Genomic DNA, 26401 nt, shown 5'->3' on the forward strand with positions numbered 1-26401 from the left:
AAGCAGATGCGCACATTGCAGTGCCACATCCCATTTACTGGGGGCCCCAGCAGCAGCCTTTCAACTTTATTGAAAAACTCATCACATTTTAGTTGCAAACATAAAAGTGAATAAAACAATAGATGAGACAGACTAGAATCCTTTGGGACTAAGATGGGGCACGATCACTCTTGAAGCACCCCCTTGGCTTGCATCCATGCATATTGTCACCAGGATCCTCGGCTCCAGCACCTCCTGCAGGCTGTCTGCCTCTCACTAGGTCTTCCATAGCTCGGCACTTCGCGCAAGTCACATAAATCACTCCCATTCCGGGGTAATAATGTCCCAACTGAAAGGAACAAAACCCTTCTCTCTTTCCACACTCAATCCTCTGCACACTCTTTGCCCCACTCCTGGGCTCTGCAGAGTTCCTCCTCACTCTCCTCAGAGACCTGGCTCCTCCCAAGCCAATGACCCTCAGGGCTCCTTCTCTGGAGCTTCTCTTCTCCCCAGCTGCCCTCTCCCTTCAGTCACTCTCAGGGTACAAGCCCCTCCCCCGACTCAAAGGACTTCCTTTTCACTTCCTCTCTATTCCCAGAAAGTGACTGCAGACTCTCTCCCTATGACCCTGTTGTACTGTAAACTTCCTCTCTTTATTGTAACCAGCCTGTTCTTGCTCAAGTGGGCTTCATGTCAATTAAGCCTGGCTCCCCCTCCAGCTGCAGCCTGGTAGTTAATTGGCCTCTCAAGCCCACATTAGCCCATTCTGGGCCTATGTGGGGTACACACTCCATTACAGGGACACAGAGACAAGTTTAGCTGCAGATCATAGTACTTAGCACTGTCATTTGGGAGACTTGTGTTTGATCTCTATTTGTTTTCTCTCATTTACTTAGCGGAGAGTGCTGGGGTGACACCACAATGAACAGGTTGGATTGGCCTCATGTCTCTCAACAGACAATTATCCAGCCCGTTAAAGAGTGCCGTGAAAGACTCCAAAGGAAGACCTGTTCATGCCTTGCCTGGAAAGAGTATGGTGGCCAAAATAAGTGTGAAATAGAGAACTTCATTATATCATGATCTGCAAGACAAAGGCAAATGGAAATTTCCCTTTGAAAATACAGGATACATAGGAAGAGCTACCTCACACTCTCAGATCATAACCACTTTTGAATGAAGTCTTTCTCAGAAAGCTGAGAAGTGGTACTAAACCAGTTATTTAAAGACAGCTACATTCTCACATCACACAGGTGGTGTGACAAAGAATGTGCTTAATATTAATGATGGCCCATGTTGCCATCTACAGCACCATTTCACTGCTCCCAAACTTTTGACTAATTTTAGTTAATTTAACTCTCAAATCCATTTCTTATAGCTTCTTCAAACTTTTGCAGGCCTCCTGTGCTTCTCAGCTAAGTAAGCTGATCACGATTCTTTCAGGCAGATACTACTTCTCCTCTGTAGACTGGGTGAGTAGGCCATGCTGACTTTCCACCAGTGCAGAGGACCTGACAATAAATACAAATATTTTATGGGCCTTATCCTATAATTATTGTGTACTCAACCGCTTCTTGATTGGTGCCTCAGTTGCTACCATAATACAAATAGCAAATAATAATATAAGCGCAATCCATTTTTAACTCATAGTAACCGCTGTCCTAAAAATACTTTATTCGTTTCTTTAACTTTGCAACCGTTGCATTTGTAGCTCTGGCACTGCAGTAGAATTCCCACAGGTATTCAGATTCCAAGAGTGCGGTATGGAAACATAGATAGAACAGAAATACTTATCGCTATTCAGAGAGTCATTTACCACCAGGAATGAGAACATTTGATGAAGATGGAGCAGACAACTGACCATGTCAGTTAAGCTGATCCTAAAGATGAACTGACACAACCCTGGCATTCTGTTATCATAGGTGGGGCCTTATGCTATTAGGGATGTGTGTGTGGTGGGGGAGAAGGGGGTGTCAAGCAATGAGTTGTCCTTCTCTTCCCAGTTCTGCTGCTAGAAGGGGAAACTGCTTTCCCTGCTGGTTCTGCTGTCAGAATGGGACAAAAGAGTTAGGCAATTAGTTACTTTCCACTACTGCATCATCTGCCAGATTGAGGGGATGGGGGACTGAGTCATGAGTTCCTAATCCTACAAGGGATACCCAGATGTATGTAGCCCAACACATGCACCAATAACAACTACACATCTGTGCTCTGTCACAATAGCCATTGAGCCATGTCCAGAAAGCTGACCTTCTGAAAAGGATATCCACGGGAGTTGATGAGAGCATACCTGATGCCTCTCCATTTTGCCCAGAAACAGTGCTTTTGATGGTAGGATCAAAAGAAACAGCACCCAATGCACATATTCAATGTTTGTGGAAAGGAAATGCAGGCATCCCTCACAGGCAAGTGTCCTGAATTTTTCAGATCAATCTGAACTGTCCTTAGTTGAGCTTTACACTCATTGCACCTCACAATGCTAGCTCTTTTCTCATAGTTGTAATGAGTTGATGGAAAAGAACATACGTAATAGGTACATCAGTAGTGATCCAGCTGATGTCAAATTATGAAGAATAAGATTAGTCACTAAGTTCACAGTATGTTGTTTTTGTATTACTATTAACAAAATTCGCATTTTCTCTTCTGGCTCTGACTGTATCATACCACTTCAATAACCTACTTTATACACCTTTTTAATGTCATCCCTTTTTAAAAGGCAGCTGACAACATAGAAATAATAACCAACATACAAGAGGAAAACACAGCTCCTGAGAGGAAAGTGTCATCCCTTGGGACTTGATGTCAAAGGAATGAATATTCATTCAAACAAACATCTGTTACATCAGCAAGTTGCTGTAATAAATCTGTTTGAAGATGAAGGTACAAACAGCTGAAAATCACATCTAGTCTGTCTTTTCAATTAATCCTTGTTAAATGGGCTCTTTTTTTATTTTCATTTTACGTCCTAAAAGCCACACAGGAACCAGTATGTAGTGACTGATACAGTGAGCAACCTTTGACCAGTTTAATTACACTCACACTGCATTATCATTTCATAATTATCCTTCTCTGGATAGCTGGGCTGTATTGTTAATTTTCACCTATAATAAAATATTATTTAAAATACTTAATCCTGACTTTCAAAGTTCTCTGAATCTAGTAAGCACCATATTGTAGCATCGTCCACATATTAACAAAAGCCTTGTAGTGCTGACTGTTAGATTTTGATATTGCCATGTCTCTCTTTTACTAATTATGCCCAGATTGCTCATCATACTAGATACTGTTTATGCTAGGAATTTTCTGCAGCATACCTCAGGGGCAAATTGCCTGTAGTGGTGAGTGGGGAATTCTCCATAGCGTACTTTAACAAACAAACCTCCACTATTTCTCCACATCACATCACTACACACTTCCGCCAAACCTTTAGCATACATTTCATTTGTACTAACTTCAGTTACCCAGAGGACTGTCAACTCAGACACATCTAATTGTTTATTCCTTTTAGACCACAGAATACACACTCTGGCTCCTGGATCCCATTAATCCTAAGAAAATACAGTGGTTTTAAGTCATTTGGCTAAAGGTGTGAACTGTTTTGTGGGCAACACTTTTCAAAGGAGATTTCTTGTTAATCGCTGTATTTGGTCTTTGCACAAACATTTCAAGTAATACATTAAACAGTCCTTTCCCATCCCATTCTCACCCACCACATCAACTACTATCTACTCTTTACAAATATTGTTGGGCTATGATCAATTTTCCAATACAAGGTGATTTAATTTTCAATATGATCATCTCTTGGACAATGTTGGAATATTCAGTTTTTCATCCTTCTTGCGCTAGATTCATACTGTCCCCACTTTTGCCACATACAAATACTCCAGCTGTTGATTGCGTTTACTTATTTACATCATATAGTGGAATAGTAACCACCAGAAATTACTCTCTGCATGACTAGACAGGGGAAGGAAATGACTCTCCATCCTAAACCAGCTTCTCTGTAAAACGATCCTCCAGTTGGCATATATTGTGATCATTATGCTTGACACCTCTCCCCCCTAAAAAATAGATTTTACAGCTTGTATGGCTGGTCATTTATGGAGTATGGCAGATCAGCGTGCCGTTGCCAGTACTTTAGAAGAAATATGATTTTGAATACATATGGCTAACTTTGTTGCTGTTTGTTTTATATAGTTGTGAAATGCGTATCTCCACCTCTTTTTGCAGCACTGTTGCACCACAATACTTTAAGGCCTGGATTATTCTAGTGCACTAAGAGAAGCTGTGTAGCTTAGATATAAAGAAAGATATAAAAGTTGGCTGGATGCAGCAGGACACAGGTGCCAAATAAGAGTTTTTACAACTTTCTTGTACTGGGGTGTATAGATTTGATTTTTTTTTTTTTTTTTTGGGTGTGTGGAAAGGTTGCAGCACTTCTTGCCTGTTTTGATAGCACAGTTTCTGGGTTTGTGGCCCTTGTTTGCCGGATCAGAGTTTTTGTGGGACTGGGCTACTAGGTCTGGAATTTTAAGGGGCAGTAAGAGCAGTGAAACATCTTCTCTATTTATACATTTTTAACTTAAGGGCTGGGGTCCCAAAAATTGGCTGGATCCAGAAGGACCTGGATTTTTGCGGCGCTCCTGTGCTGGGGCACACTAGGGCCCGGATTTTGCAGCAAGAAAGACTTGTTACCAGTTGAGGCAGTGGGATTTGGTGCTGGGGACAAAACCTGGCAGGATTTAGCTTTCACTCAGACTTGACATGCCGTCTGTTAAGGCACTATATTATTCACACCCAACCAATTCCAGTGCCCAAATAAATACCTTTACTCCTGAGTGACCTGCCTCTTTTCACCGCAGGTTCAGTGACCAACCCTATAAACAGCAGTGAGTAAGAGAGGGGACGCCGGGAAAAGCAGAGCAAGTCAGTTTCGTTGCTTTGGCGAGGCCCCAGCAAGATTTTGCACACTTGTGCATGGCACTGAAGTAATTTCAGGATCTCAGGCTCTCCCTCCCGTAGTGGCTGCTCGGGAGTTGCAAGCTTGCGAGAAAGGTATCTGTATGGGCGAAGGGGGGACGGGACCAGCCACTAGTAAGGCACACAAGCAAGGTCCAGGCTGCCAATGCCAACTTGGGGGCTGCACAAGGACCAACTCTTTGTCCTTGGCCAGGCCGGGAGAACGCACGCACCCTGCAAAGGTAGAGGAGCGAGAGAGCGTGCGCGCGCCGCAGCCCAGAGGGGGGCGCGCTCTACCAGCCAGGGAGCGAGCGCCCATTCCCCCGCCCCCATGTCGTTTGGAACTTTGCTGACAGCAATATTCTCAATCCGAACGTAGCGACACAAGGGGGCGGAGGCGATAGAACGCTCGGCTCTTCCCTGTTCCATCCGGCCTCCTTCCCTCGAGGGGAAGATCGCGTTCTCTCTCTCCCCTCTTACCCCCTGCCCCGCCGCGGGAGCCCGCTTTGCAAAAAGGGGGCACGCCAGCGCCACCCTCCGGCCACCGAGCCGCACTGCACCCTCCCCCCGTCTCTCCCCCCTGCTCCGACTCTCAATGTTCCACACTGCCCGGCCACAGAGCCTCCTCTGCTGCTTTATATCCCCCCGGCTTCCTCCAGCCCCTCCACCGATACTGTATCCCCTTCCCTCCCCCCCTCCATCCCTCCCCTCCGACCTAACACCGGGACAGGACGGCTGCGAAGGTAAAGGAGAAGCGGGTTAGGTGGCTGCAGCAGGAGCCTGGGCGAGCTTGGTGGGGGGAGGAGGAGAAGGAGGAGGCGCGGGGGCGGGGGGGGGAAGGTTGGTAGAGGGAGCTTTGTTCTTGTTTTCAGCGCTTGCTGCCTGTCGGTGGCCGGGAGAGAGAGGAGCCGGGACTGAGTTCACGCCTCACTTGGTGCACACACACCATGCTGATCCTGGAGAGCCTCCTACCATAACAACCCCTCCGTACCCTCCTCGCTGGAAGCTCGATCTCTCCCCACAAAGCCAACGGGGGCGGGAGGAAGGGGGCGAGTGTGTGTGTGCAGAGCTGCATTTCAACCCTGCTGCAATTTCCTACTAGGAGCTTCATTTTCTTTTTCAGCACCCCCCCACCCCCATTTGGGTGCCTCCCGCGTGTATCTATATAATTTTTCCCCCTAAAAATGTCGGTCTGTTTTGTACAAACTGATCAAGAATCGGTGGCGTTGAAAGCTTTGCAGAAGGTGCAGCTTTAATTATGCTTCTTCCCCCTCCAGGAGCTTTGTGGTGGCCAAATGCAATTCTTGCTCCTGGCCATGTAAATAACCGAGGCTTCTGCTTTCTGAGTTGTTTTAAATGTACGGTGTTTAAAAAAAAAAAATCACTCCTCCTCCTCACGGCCCTTTAAATACAAAGAGACAGAGTGAGTGTAAATTTCAATCTGAAATCAGCGGGAGTGTTATTGGCCATATATTGTCTCAGAGAGAGGGGGTGGTCTGGCTGCTTGGACCCTATACAATACTCTGCTCCAGTGTAAATATTTACAGGGTATTAGTGACTTTTTAAAAAACATTTTCAGCGAGGTCTGTTACTGACAATGTGTCATAAGTTATTAATGCTTCATTGCCTGAAGGACCCTGCTAAAGTCCCTGTCTCGTGGCTTCGCATAAAGCAGACAATTGATATGTTGTCTAAGGTATGGGGAAAAGTGTCAATGGGCTTTAAAAAAACCTGGAGAGCTCTATATTTAAAAAGAAAAAAGTGTAAATATTACTTTGTAACTGTCAAACTGCAACCTACAGTAAACTCTGCTTTTTCCCCCTCCCCTCTCTTTTCCTCCCCCAAAAGTTCACCACCATGTCCAGTGACAGGCAAAGGTCAGATGATGAAAGTCCAAGTACCAGCAGTGGTAGTTCAGATGCAGATCAGAGGGACCCGCCAGCACCAGAACCTGAAGAGCAAGAAGAAAGAAAACCTTCTGCAACCCAGCAGAAGAAAAATACCAAACTATCCAGCAAAACTACTGCTAAGCTATCCACTAGTGCTAAAAGGTAATAACTATAAGAAGTGATTGTAAAACATTCTATCACTGTATTTTTTAACTATAATATTTGCACTGCATTTTTAAGACAGATGGATTCTTGCAAAGCTGTGTTAGGGAGTCATTTACTGAATTACAAACTTTTTTGAGTTAGGAGACTGTCATTCAATAGCTTCAATAATGAGACTGTTAGTAAGCTAACCATTAAATAAACTTGTCACATTTCTTTGGAAGAGACACTTAAGAACTTTATAACTTTAAAAATTAAAATATTGGCTAGTGAAAGCTTTTATTCACCAACATGAATTTTATCCTTGCAAGTAGTATGAGAACTCTAAAACATTTTTTCCACCTGAGTTCAAAGGCTTAGCCTTTCTTCTTTATTTGTGTAGAGTACCATCCTTCTGGTGTATTTCAATAGACTGTGTACTGTTGACAATCAGTGCTATTGAATATAAAAATATTTACAAAAACTTAACTGGCGCAAAAATAGATGGGTTTGGGATTGTACTTATAACTTTCTTTTCATGCCAACATTCAGTATATCCTTTATATACAGTAACCTAATATAATGTCAGGTTTCAGAGTAGCAGCCGTGTTAGTCTGTATTCACAAAAAGAAAAGGAGTACTAGTGGCACCTTAGAGACTAACCAATTTATTTGAGCATAAGCTTTCGTGAGCTACAGCTCACTTCATCGGATGCAATATAATGTGTTATTCTGTAGTTCTTACTTGGGAAAAACTACCAACTTCAATAGGACATTTGCCTTAAGAGGGCCTGCAGAATCAGACTCTGGAGATTAATATATAGCCTCTATCTTTAAGTGTCAAACTTCACAAACCTCTTGTAGTCTATTTGATAAATATCTGTATTTACATATAAAATTTCTGTCAGACTGGCTTTCAGTAAGTATTTTCTTTAACTTCAGCCATGTGAAACAGGCAGACTTTAAATCCCTTGATCTGCTGTGGTCTTTTGAGATAAGACACAATTTACTAAACCTTTCCCTTAAATTCACTTTTCCTTAGGAATACATATTACATTATGGCCAATAGCAAATAGATCTGAAGAGTAACAGTAGGAAAATGATTTTTTAATTTTAGAGTCAGTTCTCTATTGAACAACTTTTTGCTTTGCTTATTCAGCATGGACACTGTAGCTCAAACTTTCATAAAGACCTCAGGAGTTTTATATTCCAGTTCAGTAAATACTCCTTGAAATGTTAAAGTGTTAGCCATAAGTAAAATACTACCTGTATCTTTCACTGATTTTTGTACTTGTAAAGAAATAGAGGTCTAAAATAGGAATATCTAAGGTAGATACTTTAAATCAGGCCTGGTCTACGCTTGAAACTTAGGTCAACCTAGCTATATTGTTCAGGGGCCAGGCTGTGAAACATTTCGTACCATATGACATAATTAGGTTGACCTAACCCTCACTGTAGATGCAGCTAGGTAAGTGAGAGAACTCCATCGACCCAGCTATCTCCTCTTGAGGGGGTGGATTTACTATAAGTGACAGAAAACCCCCTTTTGTTGCTGTAGTAAGTGTGTACAGTACAGCAATGTTGCTTGACACACTACAGCTATACCATTTGTCAGGTGGACATACCCTCAGTAAAGAAGCTAAAGTATTTGATTATTTGTATAACTTGTAGTATAACATGTTTAAGATAATGCTTTTGTCAGCCCTTTTGAAAAGCTTGGGATGTATTGTACAGAAAATCTCTCCACTGAATTTTTCAGTGTGACTTTATTTTCCTTAATCATGATGGGGTCTGATTCCACATATCTTGAGTAGTTCTGAGTCATCTAATTGAACTTAATAGGACTATTCCTGAAAGGTCTTTCAGGATCAGGTTTTGTTTATCTCATTTAAATTGGAATCAATAGCATATTGACAGTTGTTCAGTCTTATTTTTATGGGCCTACTTTTCTAAAAAGTAAGTATCTCTTGGCTTACAGATAATTAGCAGCAAGAAACAAAATTTCTTTATTCCTTAGAAGTAGTTTAATACACACCTTTTACACTAGGCATATTTTTCTGGATAACTTGTTTAACTGGCAAAAAGTTTAGAAAATATTCTGGATATTATTAGCACTTCTATAACTGCTGTCAAAGGAGACAGTGAAACGATCATGGATTATTTCTGATTAAGAAAATTTATTTTACTAATATTATATAAAAACAGCAAAAATACTGTCTTATCTTGGGAGAGGAGTGTGTGTACAGAAGCAAAGTTGATTCTCCAAGAATTATTCCAGTAATAAAAGCAGCTTGGGAAATTTATAGATTTACTATTTAAATACTGTATGAAGTAGCAGGTAAAATATTGTCAAAAACATCCACTTAGTCACAATACAGCTTATTAATTCAGCCTCAGTTACAGCTCTGTTGCACTGGTTTAAAGTCATTGTCAAATATGCTTGTATAGTCCCCCCCCTTCCCTCATTTGCATATAAGCTTGAAAAGAAAATCTCTCTGGTAAAAAGCATTTAGATATGGATAATAGTTACTTTTATGAGTACTTGTGGGATATTTCTACCTATCTCAGGTGTAAATGTTCTATCTATTTACTGTATCAAGTAAGAAAAAAGCTGCAAAGTTTCTCTGTTATGGGATTTGGGTTATGCCTCTGAGAACAAAGAGGAAGCAGCCATGTTAGCATTACTGAAGGCACAGCCAATCTTGCATTTAACTGCATGGTGGTAGAGGGCAGTGTAATTCCTGATTTATTCTATAGACTATCTCAAATGCTTTGTGTCTGTTCTCATTTCACCCACAGAATTCAGAAGGAGCTAGCTGAAATAACCCTTGATCCTCCTCCTAACTGCAGGTATGTAACAACTTTTTAAATTGTGGACAGTGATTGGAAATTAAAACGGGTAGAGATGTTTGCTCAACAGAACAGACAAGCAGTTATTTAATGTTTGTAAGTGGACAACTATAATATAAACATTGTGTAAGGTAAATTGAACAATTGTCAGGGAACATTTGATAACGTATCACAAAGTTTGGATTTTCAAGTACATGTAGTAGTTGTCTCATTGAGATGGATATGAATGGTAGAGTTGGTTCAGTAGATTTTTCTGTAGAGGTTCATTGCGTATTTTAAAGTCAGTGTTATATAAACTTCCAAATGTACTAAAGCTTTGAAGTTACTGCTTGTACACAATTTTAACTTACCTTTTGAGGGCTGAGATATAGGAAAGTGACGATGCGCTAAAATTTAGATAAATAACTGTGTGAGATTTATTTTTTACATTTTTCATCTTATTACAGTGAAGTGGTTTAGAGTAAAGCTGAAGTATTACATTTAAAGTTTCTGTCTATTGGCCAGAGATTGTATTGTCTTGATACATGGTATTTTAAGGAAATTCCCTAGTGGAGTGGGAGACTATTGGTAGTTTTAGAAAATGAAATTAGAGTGTATAAGAGATTAGTGATTTATGCAGTCTTAAAGAAAATTAAGACTAGTGTGGTGCACAGTCCATAAGAAATTTAAACAGTAACGTAATTGACTAAACTAACTTTTTATCTTTAAAACTTGCTGAAAAATTATCCACTGCGGTGCATATTTATTTTAAGAAAAGATTTCATGTTGACTGTAAGCTTCCAATGTTGAAATCTGTAATAAATCTTTTTAGGTTTAAATAAGATACCTTTCTATTATACATATTTCAGCAGGCTGTCTGTGCATAAAGGGTACTTAGTTTAACGGATACTGTACAATGCCGGCATTGTTCATATGTGAGAATACTGCAAATGTTCTGGAGTTTTATTTGGCTTTTTTGGTATATTGAGTAGTTGGAAGACTTTGGTAAAAGGAGTTTTTACAACTCAGTAAAGATGTATTTTTTCATATTTGTTTCTGGATGCCTGGGATTTATCACAACTTCGTTGTTTTATCTGACTTTTACGAGAAGGGTATCTTATCTGGAGAGGTTCATGCCATGGATGCCCTGTAACAGTTTTATGTATATGTGTGTATGGTCACTGTCTTCCCTGATCAAAGCAGTATGGCTCTCTAGTTTTACATCCCCTTCATTTTAGAGCTATCAGAGACCAAAAGGTGGCATGGTGTGGGAGAAAGGGTATTCCAAGGAAATAAGCCAGAGGTGCTTCACTTTTTACTTTCAAAGCGTGTCTTGCTCGTTACCCATTTTGGGCACATTATGTTACAAATGACTTTCAGAAGGAGATATTTACCCTCTGCTGTAACATCTGATACAAGCATATTTAACCTCTGGGAAAATTTGCTCTTCTGGTATCAGCTTAAGTATGTCTACATAGATAAAGTCTTCAGGGTAGACATGACCAACCAAAGCACGGGGACCATTGTTAAGAACTAGGAAAAAAACAAACAAAAAAGTCTAAAATTATTTGATTTCTGTGAGAGTGCGTGGAAAAAATATTTTTGGCCAGTGAAGAAATCTATAATTCTATTCCTGTGTGCCTCATACGTATTATATTTAAAGAGGAATTGCAGCATTTTCCTCAGTGCAACTTTTTGGCAAGTCCCTTCCACCTTGTGTAAGATCAGCAATATATATGAAAAAGACCTTGGCATCCCTCTTTGAACGAGTCAGATTTTTGGGATGAACAATATGGGCAGAGAATTCCATGGACTCCAGGAGCACCATAGATTGGAACTCAAAACAGAGGGTTTTATTTATTTATTTATTTTACAGAAAGCTTTTAATAGGAAATGAATGCAGCATTTTGTTGCATGTAGAATAATGAAGCGGAAGACAATCAATCAATCATAGATTATCAGGGTTGGAAGGGACCTCAGGAGGTCATCTAGTCCAACCCCCTGCTCAAAGCAGGACCAATCCCCAATTTTTGCCCCAGATCCCTAAATGGCCCCCTCAAGGATTGAACTCATAACCCTGGGTTTAGCAGGCCAAAGCTCAAATCACTGAGCTATCCCTCCCCCCATAAGACATCCTATACCTTCTTATAGCACAGATTTGGCAGCAGAAACTGACACAGCAAGTGCATGCTATACCTCAATTGCTCTGCGTGCAATAAGCGACAAAATGCTATTTCACCTCTTACGTATTTGAGGGAAATGTAATTTCTTGGAGATGGTAAAAAAACAGTGTCAGTTAGTTTTGGGCTCATAATATAGGTTAAAAGTGTGTTTAAAAAATTAGAAAGCTTTGCTATTCATTAAAAATGTCCAGAAGAAGTTTCTTAATGTTAATGAAGAGTGTTTTTTTCAATTTGACCATAAAAGTGCCTGTCTTATTTGCAACCATAATGTTGCAGGATCACGGCAGCACATAATACAAAATTGAATGGTAACAAAAATGACTCATTGTACAAGCAAAAATGCATGAATGGTAAAAATAAATTAGATGTATAAAATTCCTTAGTGCTAATAAGGTGATAGTACTACATGAAAGACAAAGTATTACTGTTTAACAGGATGCGGTACAAGGGTTCAGTGGTATTTATCCATTGTGTAATGTATTAACAATTTTGGTAAAAACTGTTGGGGATAATACATCATGGAATAATGTTTAGTTGCTGCTCAATAACTATAAGCATGGTACTGTACAAACTGCTTTCCATGCCATTTAAAACATGTAGCTCATGTTAAGTGTAATTGTATTAGCTGATGAATATTCAATGTTCAGCAGACACTTGAGGGTCTCAGTAAGTAAATCTGGTCTGCATTTACCTGGCCTAAATGTATCCATTTGTTACAGCTCTGTCAGGAGTACAGGGCTACAGACAGCGTGATGGCTTTAGGTATTAGCACATCAGCCATTGAGCTGCATATGTCTGTCTGATTTTACACAAACCGGAATACGCTTTTGTTCCATTTGTAGCACTGGGTAAAAAAAGTTACTTAAGTACAAAATATGAAATGCACTAAAATTACAAATTAAAAAAAAAGCTTAAGAAAACTAGCCCTTTGTAGCTAGACTCATGTCTGACTGGTGGGTAGACCTCAATTCACGAACAAGAAAAGTGTGGATTTCCCCTGGCTGTTTAAACCTTCCCACAGCCACATCTACAGCATCTGTTTTGTAAACATGCTAAAGTCCTAAGTGAGATCCACATTGCTTGAGTGCTCAGGGTTGCCCTTTGGTTTCTATTCAAGGTACTTGGTAAAGGCTGTACCCTGCTAAATCATGTCACACTGTGAACTTCTCTGACTTGAGTAGGATTTCCCCAAGTGCAATGATGGCATGATAGGGCCCCAGAAATCTATGTTAAAATAAACTTAAGATTCAGATTTAAATAACAAAAGCAAGGAAATTAAGTGCCACTTTATCCTTAAGACCTCTCTTGTGTCTAAAGACAGGAGTCTTGGATGAGTGATTCCAAGATATACTGTAATACTAGGACACAGAGGTAGATTGAAGACAGAGAACCTTAATGCCAAATTTTCTTGCTTTTGTTGGCTTTACTCAGTACCTTACTGTTTGATACAGTGTGTTGTATTTAATGTCTTTTGTGCATTTCACACTATAAAGCAGGGCTTTAAAAGGTCCTTCTTACCCCATTGCATCTAGGCAGCTCTTTTTCAAACCATGGTCAAATGCTCAAACATGCTTCAAGGTATAGAAGTGTGCCAAATCTCACCTTTATACATTTTCAGAATAGTATTACAAGGTTCTTTTTCACATAATGCATTGTAAATCCATGCTACTGAGATTTTCTTATAGGTTTGACACATGTCTGGAATAACTTTTTAGTGCATAGCACAAAGCTATTCTAGAATGGAGGTCACCACTCCTTAGTTAAGGCTGCACCTGAGCCTGCAATTCTGAGATGTGCCGCTCAGAAGCTGCAGCTGAAAGGGAATGGGGGAAGGGTGGCTTTGTTTCACTGTTGCACTTTCTGGATTCTTGCTATTTCTTGGCACAACTTAGAGCAGTTCCTAGGATGCTGTAAATTTCAGCAACTTCCCAGGATTGCTGATGAGCTGCTCTGCTGGTCCAGAATAGTTGGAGTGCACATTTTCCTGTTTCTTTTCTTCTCCTGCTTTCCATTCCAAAATTAATCAGGGCTTGTCTATGGAAGAAAGTTGCACCAGTTTAACCTAACATCTTAATTTAAACAGATTTAGTTATACCGGTGAAAGTGTAACCCATGCCTGGTTGGTGTGGCACTCTGTCCCCCGTCTAGTGGCACCTAGCCCAGCTAGAGACTGAGTCTGCTACAGCATTAGCTAGCAGAAGAGGCTCATGATCCCAGGTTAAATCCTGCCCACCAGTGATTGGGGTCTGTTGGCGTTACACAAGGCCTATGTTGCCACATTTATTTCAGTTTAACCGTGGTGGCTTTTTTTGGTTTAGCTTCAGTTGACTGGCAACAGAAAACAAGAGTGCCCACCACAAGGGCTTGCCCTAGTGTAACTAAATGGGTTTAAAAACAGATTGAATTTAAACAGGTGAAACTTAAACACGTAGACCAAGCTGTAGTTTCAGAACTCTGCACTGCTTTTCTAGCATAGTCCTCACACCCAATGCTTACAAATTTTACCAGACACCTGATAGCTAGAGGCCTAAACGTACTAGGCAAAGTCTGCAAATGGAAGAGTCCAAGGACAATGCCCAAATAAGACAGTCAACTCCTCCCTTCCCAGTTGTTGGGAAATTCTCACCAAGATGCTGTCCCAGTAATCTGCTGAAGGCTCCATCTTTTGTATCAGCCTCTGGCTATTAGACAACAGATTAAATCTGAAACCTCATCTCTCAGGCTGCTGGACAGGAGTAAGAACATTTTCCTTCTGCATCTGTTCTCACAGTGCTGTTGCTTTTGCTGCTGCAGAAGTGGGCATGAGGTGGGCAGAGCTCTGCTCCTGTACCTTTCCCTAGATGTGTTGGCTGAGGAAGTTGGATAGTGGGTCTGCTATCCTGTGCAACCTTGATTTTCCACCTCATTGAATAGCTCTGGTGCCCATGTCATAGCTTCCCAAGCAATAGTAGAATAAAATTTCTCTGTTTCACCGATGTCCACATTTTTCTGAGTGCCAACAGTTTTCACTCAGCAGCTTGGAAAAGCTCTAAGTAACAGCAGCCGCACTGGAGCTGTCTTTCTGCAAGCTTGGGAAGACAGCACAGCAATGGTTAACACACTTCAGATTTGGAGGATTTTCTTTGCAACAGTAGGTCCGGAAATTTAAATGAAAGGTCTGAGTTTGTAAAAGCTGTTGGACACTCACAGAGAGAATTCCGACTCGTCACAGATACAAATAGATTTTTCAAGCCCAATATATTAAGATTTGTTTGTTCCAATAACAGTTTCTTGATACAAGAATGGTGATAGACTGCAACAAAAGCTGCCCGTAACCCTGCTTAAACTTGCAACAAAATTCATCATTTGTGAGCCGTTCATTTTAAATTATCACTGTACAGAAATGCTTTGAGGTTTTCCCAAGCTTTGTTTTTAAATAAAGCTTTTCCTTTATGATTACGTCATTACTCATAAGTCCCTTGAAATAAGCTCTTCCACGCAGATTTTCAGTTATGTTGCTTGTATAATTAGCTTTAAATTAGTTTATAAACCTCATATTTTAAAACATGAAGGATTTTTGCAAAGGAAATTTACATATGGTCTCTGCCTTCATCTGGTTGATTTGAGTGGTATGTAATTTGTACCTGTGAACATCGGTGAGTCTACAATAAAACAACAGCAGCCTACTCAGTTTACAGTTTATCATGTGTCTATAAACAGGGGAGTTGTATGCCAAAGACTGTCTTTGGCCCATACTATACAATTAGTAACCCAAGAGACTTGGGTTTTGTTATATTACCTTGTCTAATGGTAGTACCGTAGCATGCATTGCAGTACAGTGCAGCAGGACTCTGGCATTTCCAAGGATTTCAGCCTCTGGCTAGTAGGTGACTTTCAATATTTCAGTACCACAGCCTCTCAGGCACCCTTTGTCCCTCTGTTAGGGCTTTAAAACTTGCCAGTTTACGACTACTGCGTCCATTTGGTGAGCCAATGAGTGCATCCCACCCTGAATTGTGTGATCAGAAGGGAGTGGAATGCTGGCCCTAGGATTATTCTGTTCTGCCCTTATCAGAGGGCTCAACTCTGGGAGGGAGTGAGATCTACCAGGAATTCTCATGGAACTTTACAGAGGAATGCTTCTTGTGTGCCATTGTGGCTCTGGGCCACTCAGTTCAATGGGACCTTACTGGTATGACAGGTTATACAGGTGTTAAAGTACAAAAGGTATCTGTGAAAGGTAAGATCCACCCACAGTAGGGCAGTACACTGTTGGGGTTTGATCCCCTCAGTGCATTTTTCAGCAGAATCCATTCCTGATCTGTTAGCACAATGCCACCACCACCAGCCCTCCTTCTGACTTTTGGCTTAGGGAGACATTGCCGGGGTCCCTTACCCCCATTGATGGTTGGCAGCTGTTGTGGCCCTTTAGAGCTGTTTGTAGTCTCCGAGGACTGGGGTGTGTGGGCAAAGGTGGCTACAAGCCACTTTTCTGCTCAACCTCAGGTCAGGATCTGGCCCTGTATAATTTTCAGTAATATCTTCTGTACCAACCTTAAATACCAGTAGTCACTGTGCCTTGACTAAAACAAGTAGGGTTCTTAATGCTAAAAATGTTCTTGATATTTATCTTAAACTTCACCTGCTTGTCCTACCATCTTCACAGGCTATGAATAAAACCTTTCCTTCATGTGTATTATCTTGAAGCTGTTTATCGACTGTGATCTGATCCCCCCAAGTCATCTTGTTTCTCAATAAATCTAATTCCCTCCATCTCTCCTCCTATGTCTTATCCTCCAGTATCATTTTTGTTTTTCTACTTTGTTTTTTCTTTAGCTTACCACTGAGAGCAGAGCGAGCATTCTCGGTGCGGGCACACCAAGACTCTGGAAAGCAGCACCAGTACTTCCCTAGGTTTACAAGTGTACGAATATAGAAGGGAGTTATACCATAGAATAGCACTGGCTTTTGGGGGGGGGGAGGGGGTTGTGGTTTCACACTACAAGCTAATTTAGTTATTACCCATTATCCTTCACCATCCTTTTCAGACTGCTGCTTTCTAGATACAGTAGCTGTTCTTTAAATTTTGCCTTTATGTCGTTTATTTCCTCTGATTGGCAAAAGCCTTCAAGTTTGTATGGATTACATTTTGTTCGATACCACTTGGCACTGGAAATCTGCACTGTAACATTAAACAGCTCCCAGTAGAGAGAGGAGTTGATTAGGCCATGTAAGAATGTGTCATGGGAAGATCCACAGAAATGCCTGTGCTGGGGTTAGGGATCCTCTGTGGTGGGGGAACAAAAGCAAAGGAATAGCAGCCAAAAATGAACACAATATCAGGTATACAATGCCCTGCATCCACAAGGAAGACTTCCTTACCAATGTAAAAAAACAAAACACCCAGACACCCTTTGTGTAATTACTATACCAATTGGGCGCCAGAAAAACAAAGATACGAAGCAGAGCTTTCAGTATGGCTCTGTGAATATATATTTGCCCGTTATTTCCAACACTATATTTCTGGATACATTCTTACCAAAAACATTTTGCTGCTGTAAGTGTGACAGTTTAAGGAGAAAGAAAAGGAGTACTTGTGGCACCTTAGAGATTAACCAATTTATTTGAGCATAAGCTTTCGTGAGCTACAGCTCACTTCATCAGATGCGTCGAAAGCTTATGCTCAAATAAATTGGTTAGTCTCTAAGGTGCCACAAGTACTCCTTTTCTTTTTGCGAATACAGATTAACACGGCTGCTACTCTGAACCCTGAGTTTAAGGAGAGGGGTCACAAATTCCACAAAACATACTGAGTTCTTATTCAAACAAATGTTTAAATACTTGTAGCATTGGTCCAGCTCTAATGATAGACTATCAGTTCTATCTGAGATTCTTTCTTCATCATTAATCTCTTCAGAAGGTAAATCAATGGGTTGCAACCATTTAAAGATATATTTATCTAACGATAACCTTAATTTAGCTCTAATAGCTACTTCTATCAAGAAATTTCTTGTGTTTAGTTCTTTTTTCTTATAACAAGGACTCAATTTTGGAGGATTAGACTAAACCAGTGAAGAGTGACATAATTTAGTGCAGCAATCACAAATCGGATATGTTTGCCCATTTGTACTAACTGCCTGATTCGGTTACCTTTTCTCATGCAGAGCAGCTGTTAGCTTACTTTGTGAGTAGTCAATGGGAGTACTTAAGCAGTAAGGTGTAAAACACAATCAGGATCTAAGGAAGGAGTACCAGTAAATATGTAATCTATAGCAAAAGTGTTATTACTTAATGGATTTTTGATAAACTGGAGAGTGAAAGATGGCTCCAAAATATATCAGTAAGAACCACCCCCATCATGTTCTCAGTAATACAGTTTGTTGTTAAGGAATTATTCATTATTCTCTTGAATGTATGTATTCAGTATAAAAACGTCCTAGTCTTTTTCCACTTACACTTTCTTCTGTGCAGAGGTTTGGTAACAACTATTTTCCAGAATCCTTTTTTGAGCAGTTTATTCTTTTTCCTGTACTTTTGTGTTTAGTTTAGCACCTTGCAAGGTATAGTACAAGATCCTGCAAAGAGTTGTGTACATGATTAACTCCAGTCATATGAGTAGTCCTAATTAAACTAGACTGAAGAAATATAAAAGCCATCAGAACTAGTTATGGAAGTAAAGCTTCATAATTTATAGATTCCAAGACTGGAAGGGACCAGTGAGATCTAATCTGACCTCCTGTATAACACAGGCCATAGACCTTCCCCAAAATAATTCCTACAGCAGATCTTTTAGAGGAACATCCATTCTTGATTTAAAAGTTGTCAGTGATAGAGAATCCACCATGACCATTGGTAAATTGTGCCAATGGTTAATTACTCTCAGTTAAAAATTTACACCTTATTTCCAGTCTGAATTTGACTACCTTCAACTTTCAGCCATTGGATCATTTTGTATAATTTTCTGCTTGATTACCACTCATTAAATATTTGTTCTTCACATAGGTTCTTATTAACTGTAATCAAGACACTCTCTCTTTGTTAAGTTAAATAAATACATACATGTTTGCAGGATTGGACCCTTACTATGTAAGCAGCATCCACAGTTTCCCTTTTATATATGCTCTGAAATATAGCTATAATTTAGTCAAAGGCTTCATAAAGCTGGTGCCAGTCTTCATAGGTATTAGCATCTAAACTGAAGAAATGAAAAAAAAAATCCTCTTTATGATAAACTTGTATCTACTCTGGAGCTGCGTAAATCATTTCACACACTTCTTCCCCAAGGACTGGTTGAAGAAGACTGACCTCCTGTCTGTCTGTTTAGAAACCCTAAAAAAAGTCCCCAATAAAAAAAATCTGTTTAAACTATCTAATCTTATTTTGTTTGATAAGATTTGTAAAATTTAAATAAATGTGTTCTCAGCATTAAAAATATCAGCTTTTCAAGTACTCATTTAATAGTTTACATAAAGGCCCTTCAGACACCATGATAATGCTGATTAATGTCGTCCTTGTGTATATTTTACACCCAAGTTGCATATTAATCAGCATCAGCAGTCTTTCACACGTATTGCTTAATGAACAGTATGTATGGTAAGGTCTGAGCACACTTGAATGCATCTCCATCAGATTGTTTTGTCTGTGCATCTCAGTTCAGAGAGTTGGAGTTGCCTCTTCCTGTCACTTAAGGCTTTCTGTACATGGGAACATTTAGGATAATTAATCTGAATTAACTGAAGGTGTGAACTTGAAGTGCCTTAGTTAAACTTCATTGAACCCCTGTGTAGATACTCCCATTCAGAATTAAAGTGGCCTTAATTCCATTTATTTTAAGGCCACTTCAATTGTGAATGAAAGCCTCCACACAGGTGTTTAATGCAGTTTAACTAAACTACTTTAAATTCACACTTAGTTAATTTGGATTAATTTGCTTGAGTAACCCCATGTAGACAAGCCCCCAGTTTATTTCCTGATTCAGGCCTGAGTTGGAACCATTCTTTGATTATATACTATGTCTTGTAGTACATAAGAGGCTGACCAAACCTTCTTTAAGGATCTTCTAGATAGAATAATAGAATATCAGGGTTGGAAGGGACCTCAGGAGGTCATCTAGTCCAACCTCTTGCTCAAAGCTGGACCAATCCCCACAACTAAATCATCCCAGCCAGGGCTTTGTCAAGCCTGACCTTGAAAACCTCTAAGGAAGGAGATTCCATCACCTCCCTAGGTAACCTATTCCAGTGCTTCACTAGAGATGGTGAAGAATATTTTCATTGTGTTTAGGATTTAAATGAGTACATCAAAGGAACAAAGTGTTACTCTCTGAACCTTCCTATAACAACAACATTTATTAACGCATCTGTAGCATAATCATTCAGCAACAATACTAAGTCCTGTAATTTAAAAGTGACCTCAAAGTATTCAAATACATGCTTCCAGTCCTTACATCACACAATGGAACAGCACGCAGCAAATCTCTTTGCACAGATTCCAAAGCCAGAAGAAACCACTGTGATCCTCTAGTCTGACCTCCTGTATAATACAGGCCAAAGAACTTCCCCGAATAATTCCTGCATTCCCCATTAAGAGCTTAAGCAACCAAATGGGTTACTTCTGGGGAATTCTGACCTTTGTTCCTTTTTGCCCCCCCCCCTTTTTTTTGGCGCTGGGGAGGGACTGGGCCCAGTCCTACATTCCTTGTACACACAACATTGATTGGATTAGCATCATAGAGTAAATAAGTCTCCACTGCATAGCTATCTTGAGTGCCAGCAGCACTTGAGCTTCAAACCCAAACCTCCTGATGGGCCAGCCACCTCAAGTTTACAGTGCCACTAAACTTGAGCTAAAGATTTGGGACAGGAGCTGAGTTAGGGGCAACACTCAAGGTGTATCTCAAGCTCACCCTGCAGTGAAGATGACAAGCCCTGAGACATCAGTGAGACTCTGCATGGACACAAGGGCCACCCATCCAGATCAGATTGCAGGATGGGGGCCTTATTCAGGTTTCTGAATTATCCCTTAGGGGGAGAATGTAGCTCCAATTTCAGTGAGGAGAATCCCATGGAGAATCATCCCACAGGAGGGAAGCAGTAGAATTCAGAGAAGATTCCCCACCAGGTGAGAATTGTTAAAATAGATTAAGTTGTGGCTGGTGTGTGTGTGTATGTATATATATATTTTTTAAATCCGCCACTGTGTGTATACAACAGTTTTCTCATTCATTTTCTGCTTTCCTGTATGGTGACCTATAGCACAGGTTTGATATTTTCCTCTCTATAATCTACAGTAATCAATGGAGAAATGTTTACTTTTGTTTGCATTTTAAACAGAATTTGGATTTTAAATGCTTTGAGAAAAAAATGAATCTGAATAAGTATATTATTATTAGTAGCACTATGAAAGGAGACATAGCTACATTTCTGTCTGCTGACATTTCTCATTGGGAAGCAGCTATTACCATAGCTTCTGTTTAAGCAAAGGGTGATCACCTAGTGTTCTTCTCTTTATCTTCATGCAGACTTTCATACAGGTTGCAGTATACCGTAGGAGGCTAAGATATGTATACTAAATTACACAATCCAACAAACCCTCAGTACACAAAACCCACTTTGATTTCTGTGGTTGGAGCTCTGTGCACAGAGGGCTTGCTTGAATGATTTCCAGCTTTATTTTCCATCTAAAGGAAAAGTGAAGATGAGGTCTTTGTTACTAGAATAGAATCCATCTACAGTGAAAAAAGTAACCAATGCTGTATTCCCATGAAACTGAACTTAGGTGAATGCAACCTGCTTTATGCCAAATACAGTTTCTGAGTGGGCACACAATTTCTCACATGAAAGGAAAAATACTATAGTATATAAGACTATGCAGGCAACAGCTCTTGGGCAGTAAACGTTACAGGGAAAGCTTAATATTAAAGTACAGGCATAGTACATGACTACAAACAATTCTCTTTGCCAGAAAAGTAGTTTTCTTTCAAACTGTGTACATAGAAAGATATGGTTGTTATTGTAGTGTCCAATGCCACCCTCCTCCCTCGTCTCCAAGTCTTTAATGTGGCATTTGTAGTATTTTGAGGGTATAAAATAGTAATATGACTGATTTTTTTTCAAGTAAATTTCAGCTTCAGAAAGCGCTAGTTAATAGTCTGTCTGATTTGGTTAATATTTAAAGCCAGAGTCCAAATTCACTGCTGGCATAAGAGTTTCTCAGTGGAATTGCATCCAACAACACCAGCTGTTAATTTGGCCCCAAATGTGGTAATTGAATTTTGTATCTAAGAGGCAGATTGCTGGAAGGGAGTAAAGCAGAAAAATAGCACTGATTCATTTATACATGTGAGAAATACAAAAGCAGAAATGTCATATAAAGTATTACTGCTAACACAAAATACATCAAAATTCAAATAAAGCAAGTAGTCGCTGGAAAAAGTAAATTTTAGAATAAAATTCTTTAAGGAAGTTGTTCTCTTTAAAATGTTTTAATTGTTTGTTTATGCTTCATTGTTTGTACTTTTTCCAGATTAGCATAATTATCAGTTCTAGTCATTTTTGCCATTTGAGAAACACTGTGCCTCCTTAGCAATAAAAAAAGAAATGTAATAGGAATTAAGGTCTTACCTGCTCCAGAGAGCAAGGTGGAGTTGCTAGCTGTAAATAGCCACTTTAGGCCTGCAGCTAGCTGGTTCTGCCAAATATAAAGGGCCAGCCTCCCGCAAAGCATGCTGGGAAAACATCCCTACACGAGTGCAAACCTGCTGTGGTAAGAGTCAAGTAATTAAAAAAAAAAAAAAAAAGAGGGTATTCTGGTGTGTGTTAGTCTGTTGTGTTGCAAAATATTTTTCTTTGACAGCAATGTAATATGGCAATAGGCTGTTTATTTTAACAATGCATCACAATATTTCTTAGTTAAATTGGGCTCTCAGTGAATTATTGCTTCTAAGTTTGCAAAAGAATAAAAATGGTGGTTTTTTTAAATAGGTCATTCATTCCCCAGTAGATTCTAACTGTTGTAAAGTAGATTAATTCTGGGACATAAACTTTGTGGGGGTGGTTCTTTTCATGTTGTACCTTCTGTGTCTGGGAACATGTACAACTAGACCTTGATCCTGCAAGCCTATATGTATGGGTGAATGCCTGCACAAAGTGTGAACCTCCTGGAGGGTGCAAGGATTAAACCCTGTGTATGAGTTTACAGGATTGGGGCGGTACTTACTTTTTGTCTACCAAATAGAAGACCGTTCCCAATATTAAGAGCTCTTTAAATGTATTAAGGCATATAAACCACTAGAATTTACTTTTTCTGACTCTCTTTAACATACAAAATACATCTATCTTGCCCTTTCTTTTTGTAGTAGTTTCAATTAAAACATTTTAAATACATTTTAGTCTTCTCCGCCTGCTGCATTTATGTTGCAATAAAGAAGCTCTGTGCAGGAGCATCACAGAGGGATCAGCATTTCTGTCAGTTCTTTAATCTTTGGGGAATGTTATGTAGCTCCCATATGAACTAGCTTTTATTTTAGAAGCCTAATATTTTCAAAATCCCCTACCAATGGTTTCCTTTATCCTGTGGTGAGTCTTCCTGTGGATAAAAGTTGCAGTGGCATACTGTGTGATGCATGCAAAGGTCTACTGCTAAATGTCTGGGTACAGGCCCTCATGAGAAGTACATTTGTATTTCACTCTCTGGATTTGGGGAGCCCCCCTATTATGTCTGTGGGTCCCAGGTACTCTGCAATAAGTTGGACCTGAATTCTGCAGCTATGTCCCTGCATGTTATAGTGTAATGCCAACAGACCCCGTCGTCAGCGGGTTGGATTGAACCTGGGACCTCTGGAGCTTAGTGCATGAGCCTCTACCGCATGGGCTAAAAGCCACCTGCCTATTAGCTAAGGCCGTAGAGCAGGTTCATTTTATCTCTCTCTCTAAGTGGTCTCAGTGCCACTAGATGGGACAGAACACCACACCCAGAAGGTGCGTGGGTTACAATAGCACTGCAAGGATGCTGATGGGAAGATCTGCTGGAGTTTCATTTAAATGTTTTTAAAATGTGTTACTTCAATATGTAAATGATAAATGCAATCTGTACACTTTATATGTCATGGTATTAGATTCAATTTACTCTATGCCATTCCCACATTGTGCAGGAGATTTTGTACTGACAAACCATCATTACTACATTGAAAAGTTATTTGGGGAAGCAGAAGCTCTTGGACAGTTTAGATTTTGGTACATGGGGAGGCATGGCAAGCAGTTGGGGATGGGGAAGTGGGGGCGGGACAAGCATCTTACCTGGATGTTTCAACTAAATGGTAAGCAAGTGAAATTGACATTTAAACTGCCGCTTTGTGGTTTCCAATTTAACACATTGAAGTGAAGGTGTTAGCAATTCACATCTGAGATTTTTTTCAGACTTTCTGCAGACTCATGTAGACACCATTGCATCAGTTTGTACTTGGCTCACGTTTTTTAGGCTGTCTTCACAAATATCTGGGCTAGAAGCCTACAAACGCAAATTAAATCTTTCAATCTGGAACACAGTTCTGAGGCAGAGTGTGGATGTTGTGCCAGATTCTTTGGCTGCTGAATTCTTGGGAAGGTGGTGATACCCTGTCATTGAACACCTATGTGCAGAACTCACCACTGAAATACATTGAGGCTGGAGAATAAAAAAGGACAACAGGATACATCTCTACACTGGTAAATCAGTTACTGTATAGGAGATTATCCATACTTCAGAAATTGTTTTAAATTAGGGGTGTTTCAATCAATGGAGGAGTTTGACTCCCTCCCACACCATCAGATATCCCTTAGAGCATGAACAAGGCTCTTCTATCCATGTCTATCTTGGGTTACTTTTTTGTATATTGTCTGTGTTGTTAAGGGAGGAATCGAACTGGAGTGCCAATGAGAAGCGCAGTCAGGAAAGTAACAAATACTTTCCTCATGGATTGTATTTGCTAAAGGGACAACCAACTTAATTCTCAATTACTGAGGGACAGTCTTCACTCATTGATTTACTTTTCTTTTCACAACCAAATCTCTGTACAACTTTTCATGAGTGATGTACCCAAGTATTCGGATCTAATATCTAAACTGTATTGTTAAATCTATTCACCTAAATTTGGGTTATTGCTGATTATATACTCTGTGTATCATATGACTTTTAAAAATTAACTTTGAAATTTGTGGATAACCTAAGCACTGTACCCAGATGTACAGACACTCTTTTCCCAACCTGTGTATTCTATAATTTTTTTAACATTTGCTTTAATATCATTTTTTAATCTAAGTTTTAAAAGACTACCACTTACTGGGCAGAATTGTAAAGCAGGGTCAGGGTAACGCTCTGCTTTGTTTCCTTAGCTGTTACACTACTTTTAGCCAAAATAGATTCCAAACTTGCATCTGCATTAGTAGCCTTATATCAGTATTTGCAATAGTTAATTTTCTCTTTAACTTTACTGCTACAACAGGCATTTTTAGGTTTTTGAACATGGAAGACTAAGCATTTTCTGATTCAGGTACCAAATAATAGAATCCAGGGTCTGAGGCTTCAGAGTTTCGCTGTGCCTTCACTTGTTTTGGTATGGGTGAAGGAAGGGTGACAGTAAAAGTTTTCCTACTTCTATACATGAACTAAGCTGGCTAGCTCCCATTTAAAATCCTCCTGAAAAGCCAACTAATCTGGGAAACCTTCCAGCTACAATGGTCACCCACCCACTTCTGCGATTACCTACATAGCACTAGATTTAGAACTTGAGGTGGTAACTTTTTTTTAAAACTGATTCAAAAATATAAGTGCTGAGACTGGTTTTCTGTAATTTGCTAGGCCCATGAATGTTACTGTTTGGAGTCTTCCAGGTATTTATGGATATATTTGTGAATAACAAGTTTCCGCAAATCTTAGCACAAACCAATGTTCATCCAAAAATGTGTTCTAGAAGTTTCTTAATTTAGAAACCTTTGGTCGTCCAATTATAAAGCAAACACAATCATACAGCACATTTAATAAATAAGGTAGTGCACAGTCCATAGACCATTGTTTGTGTAAACTGTTTGTTTGTTTTTTTTCTAAGTGTTCGCCATTCAGAGAAAGAATAAGTCAAATAGGGCTAGATTTGCAACAGATGTTATTTGCAATGAATGATTTGACAAGCTGTGTTTATATGTCTTGTATTGTACCCACTCATACCTTCAATATGTAAAATCTGTGCACCAGGGATTGCTAGTTGTGTAGAATGCTAGAAAAGTGTAAAACAGTATCAGTCATTATGGCACGATGGAAATATTGTTTGAGTCATCTGAAAGACCAGACCCTGAGGGCTAGTCAAACTGCAATCAAGAGCAGGTCAGAAAAGGGCAGAGAAGCTCACGTTTGCCTCTGATTCTGGGGCCACTAGTGTAAAGTTACAGCAGCTAGAGAGGCTGGTCTAAATTAC

General features: G+C 39.9%; 1 protein-coding gene and 1 long non-coding RNA gene across 6 annotated transcripts in view; one reads left to right on the plus strand and one right to left on the minus strand.

Moving 5' to 3' along the window:
• The window catches only part of LOC122462509, a 174778-nt gene extending 151113 nt beyond the window's left edge, over nucleotides 1-23665 (minus strand). Inside the window, exon 1 of the long non-coding RNA XR_006285072.1 lies at nucleotides 22578-23665. This is a non-coding gene — a long non-coding RNA (uncharacterized LOC122462509). The remainder of the gene's footprint in view (nucleotides 1-22577) is intronic.
• UBE2E3 (ubiquitin conjugating enzyme E2 E3) overlaps nucleotides 4901-26401 on the plus strand; it is an 83122-nt gene continuing 61621 nt past the window's right edge. Inside the window, exons 1-3 of one of the 5 annotated variants that reach the window (XM_043525844.1) lie at nucleotides 4901-5031; nucleotides 6784-6986; nucleotides 9764-9814. In XM_043525844.1, coding sequence (XP_043381779.1) covers nucleotides 6793-6986; nucleotides 9764-9814 — 245 coding nt within the window. In that variant the 5' untranslated portion in view covers nucleotides 4901-5031; nucleotides 6784-6792. Of the gene's footprint in view, nucleotides 5032-5297; nucleotides 5679-5757; nucleotides 6632-6783; nucleotides 6987-9763; nucleotides 9815-26401 lie in introns of those variants that run through there. The other 4 variants (XM_037912406.2, XM_007069768.4, XM_027831901.3 and 1 more) reach the window with 4 other exon arrangements.

Source organism: Chelonia mydas, chromosome 11 (genome assembly GCF_015237465.2).
Source record: "Chelonia mydas isolate rCheMyd1 chromosome 11, rCheMyd1.pri.v2, whole genome shotgun sequence".
Classification (NCBI taxonomy): domain Eukaryota; kingdom Metazoa; phylum Chordata; order Testudines; family Cheloniidae; genus Chelonia; species Chelonia mydas.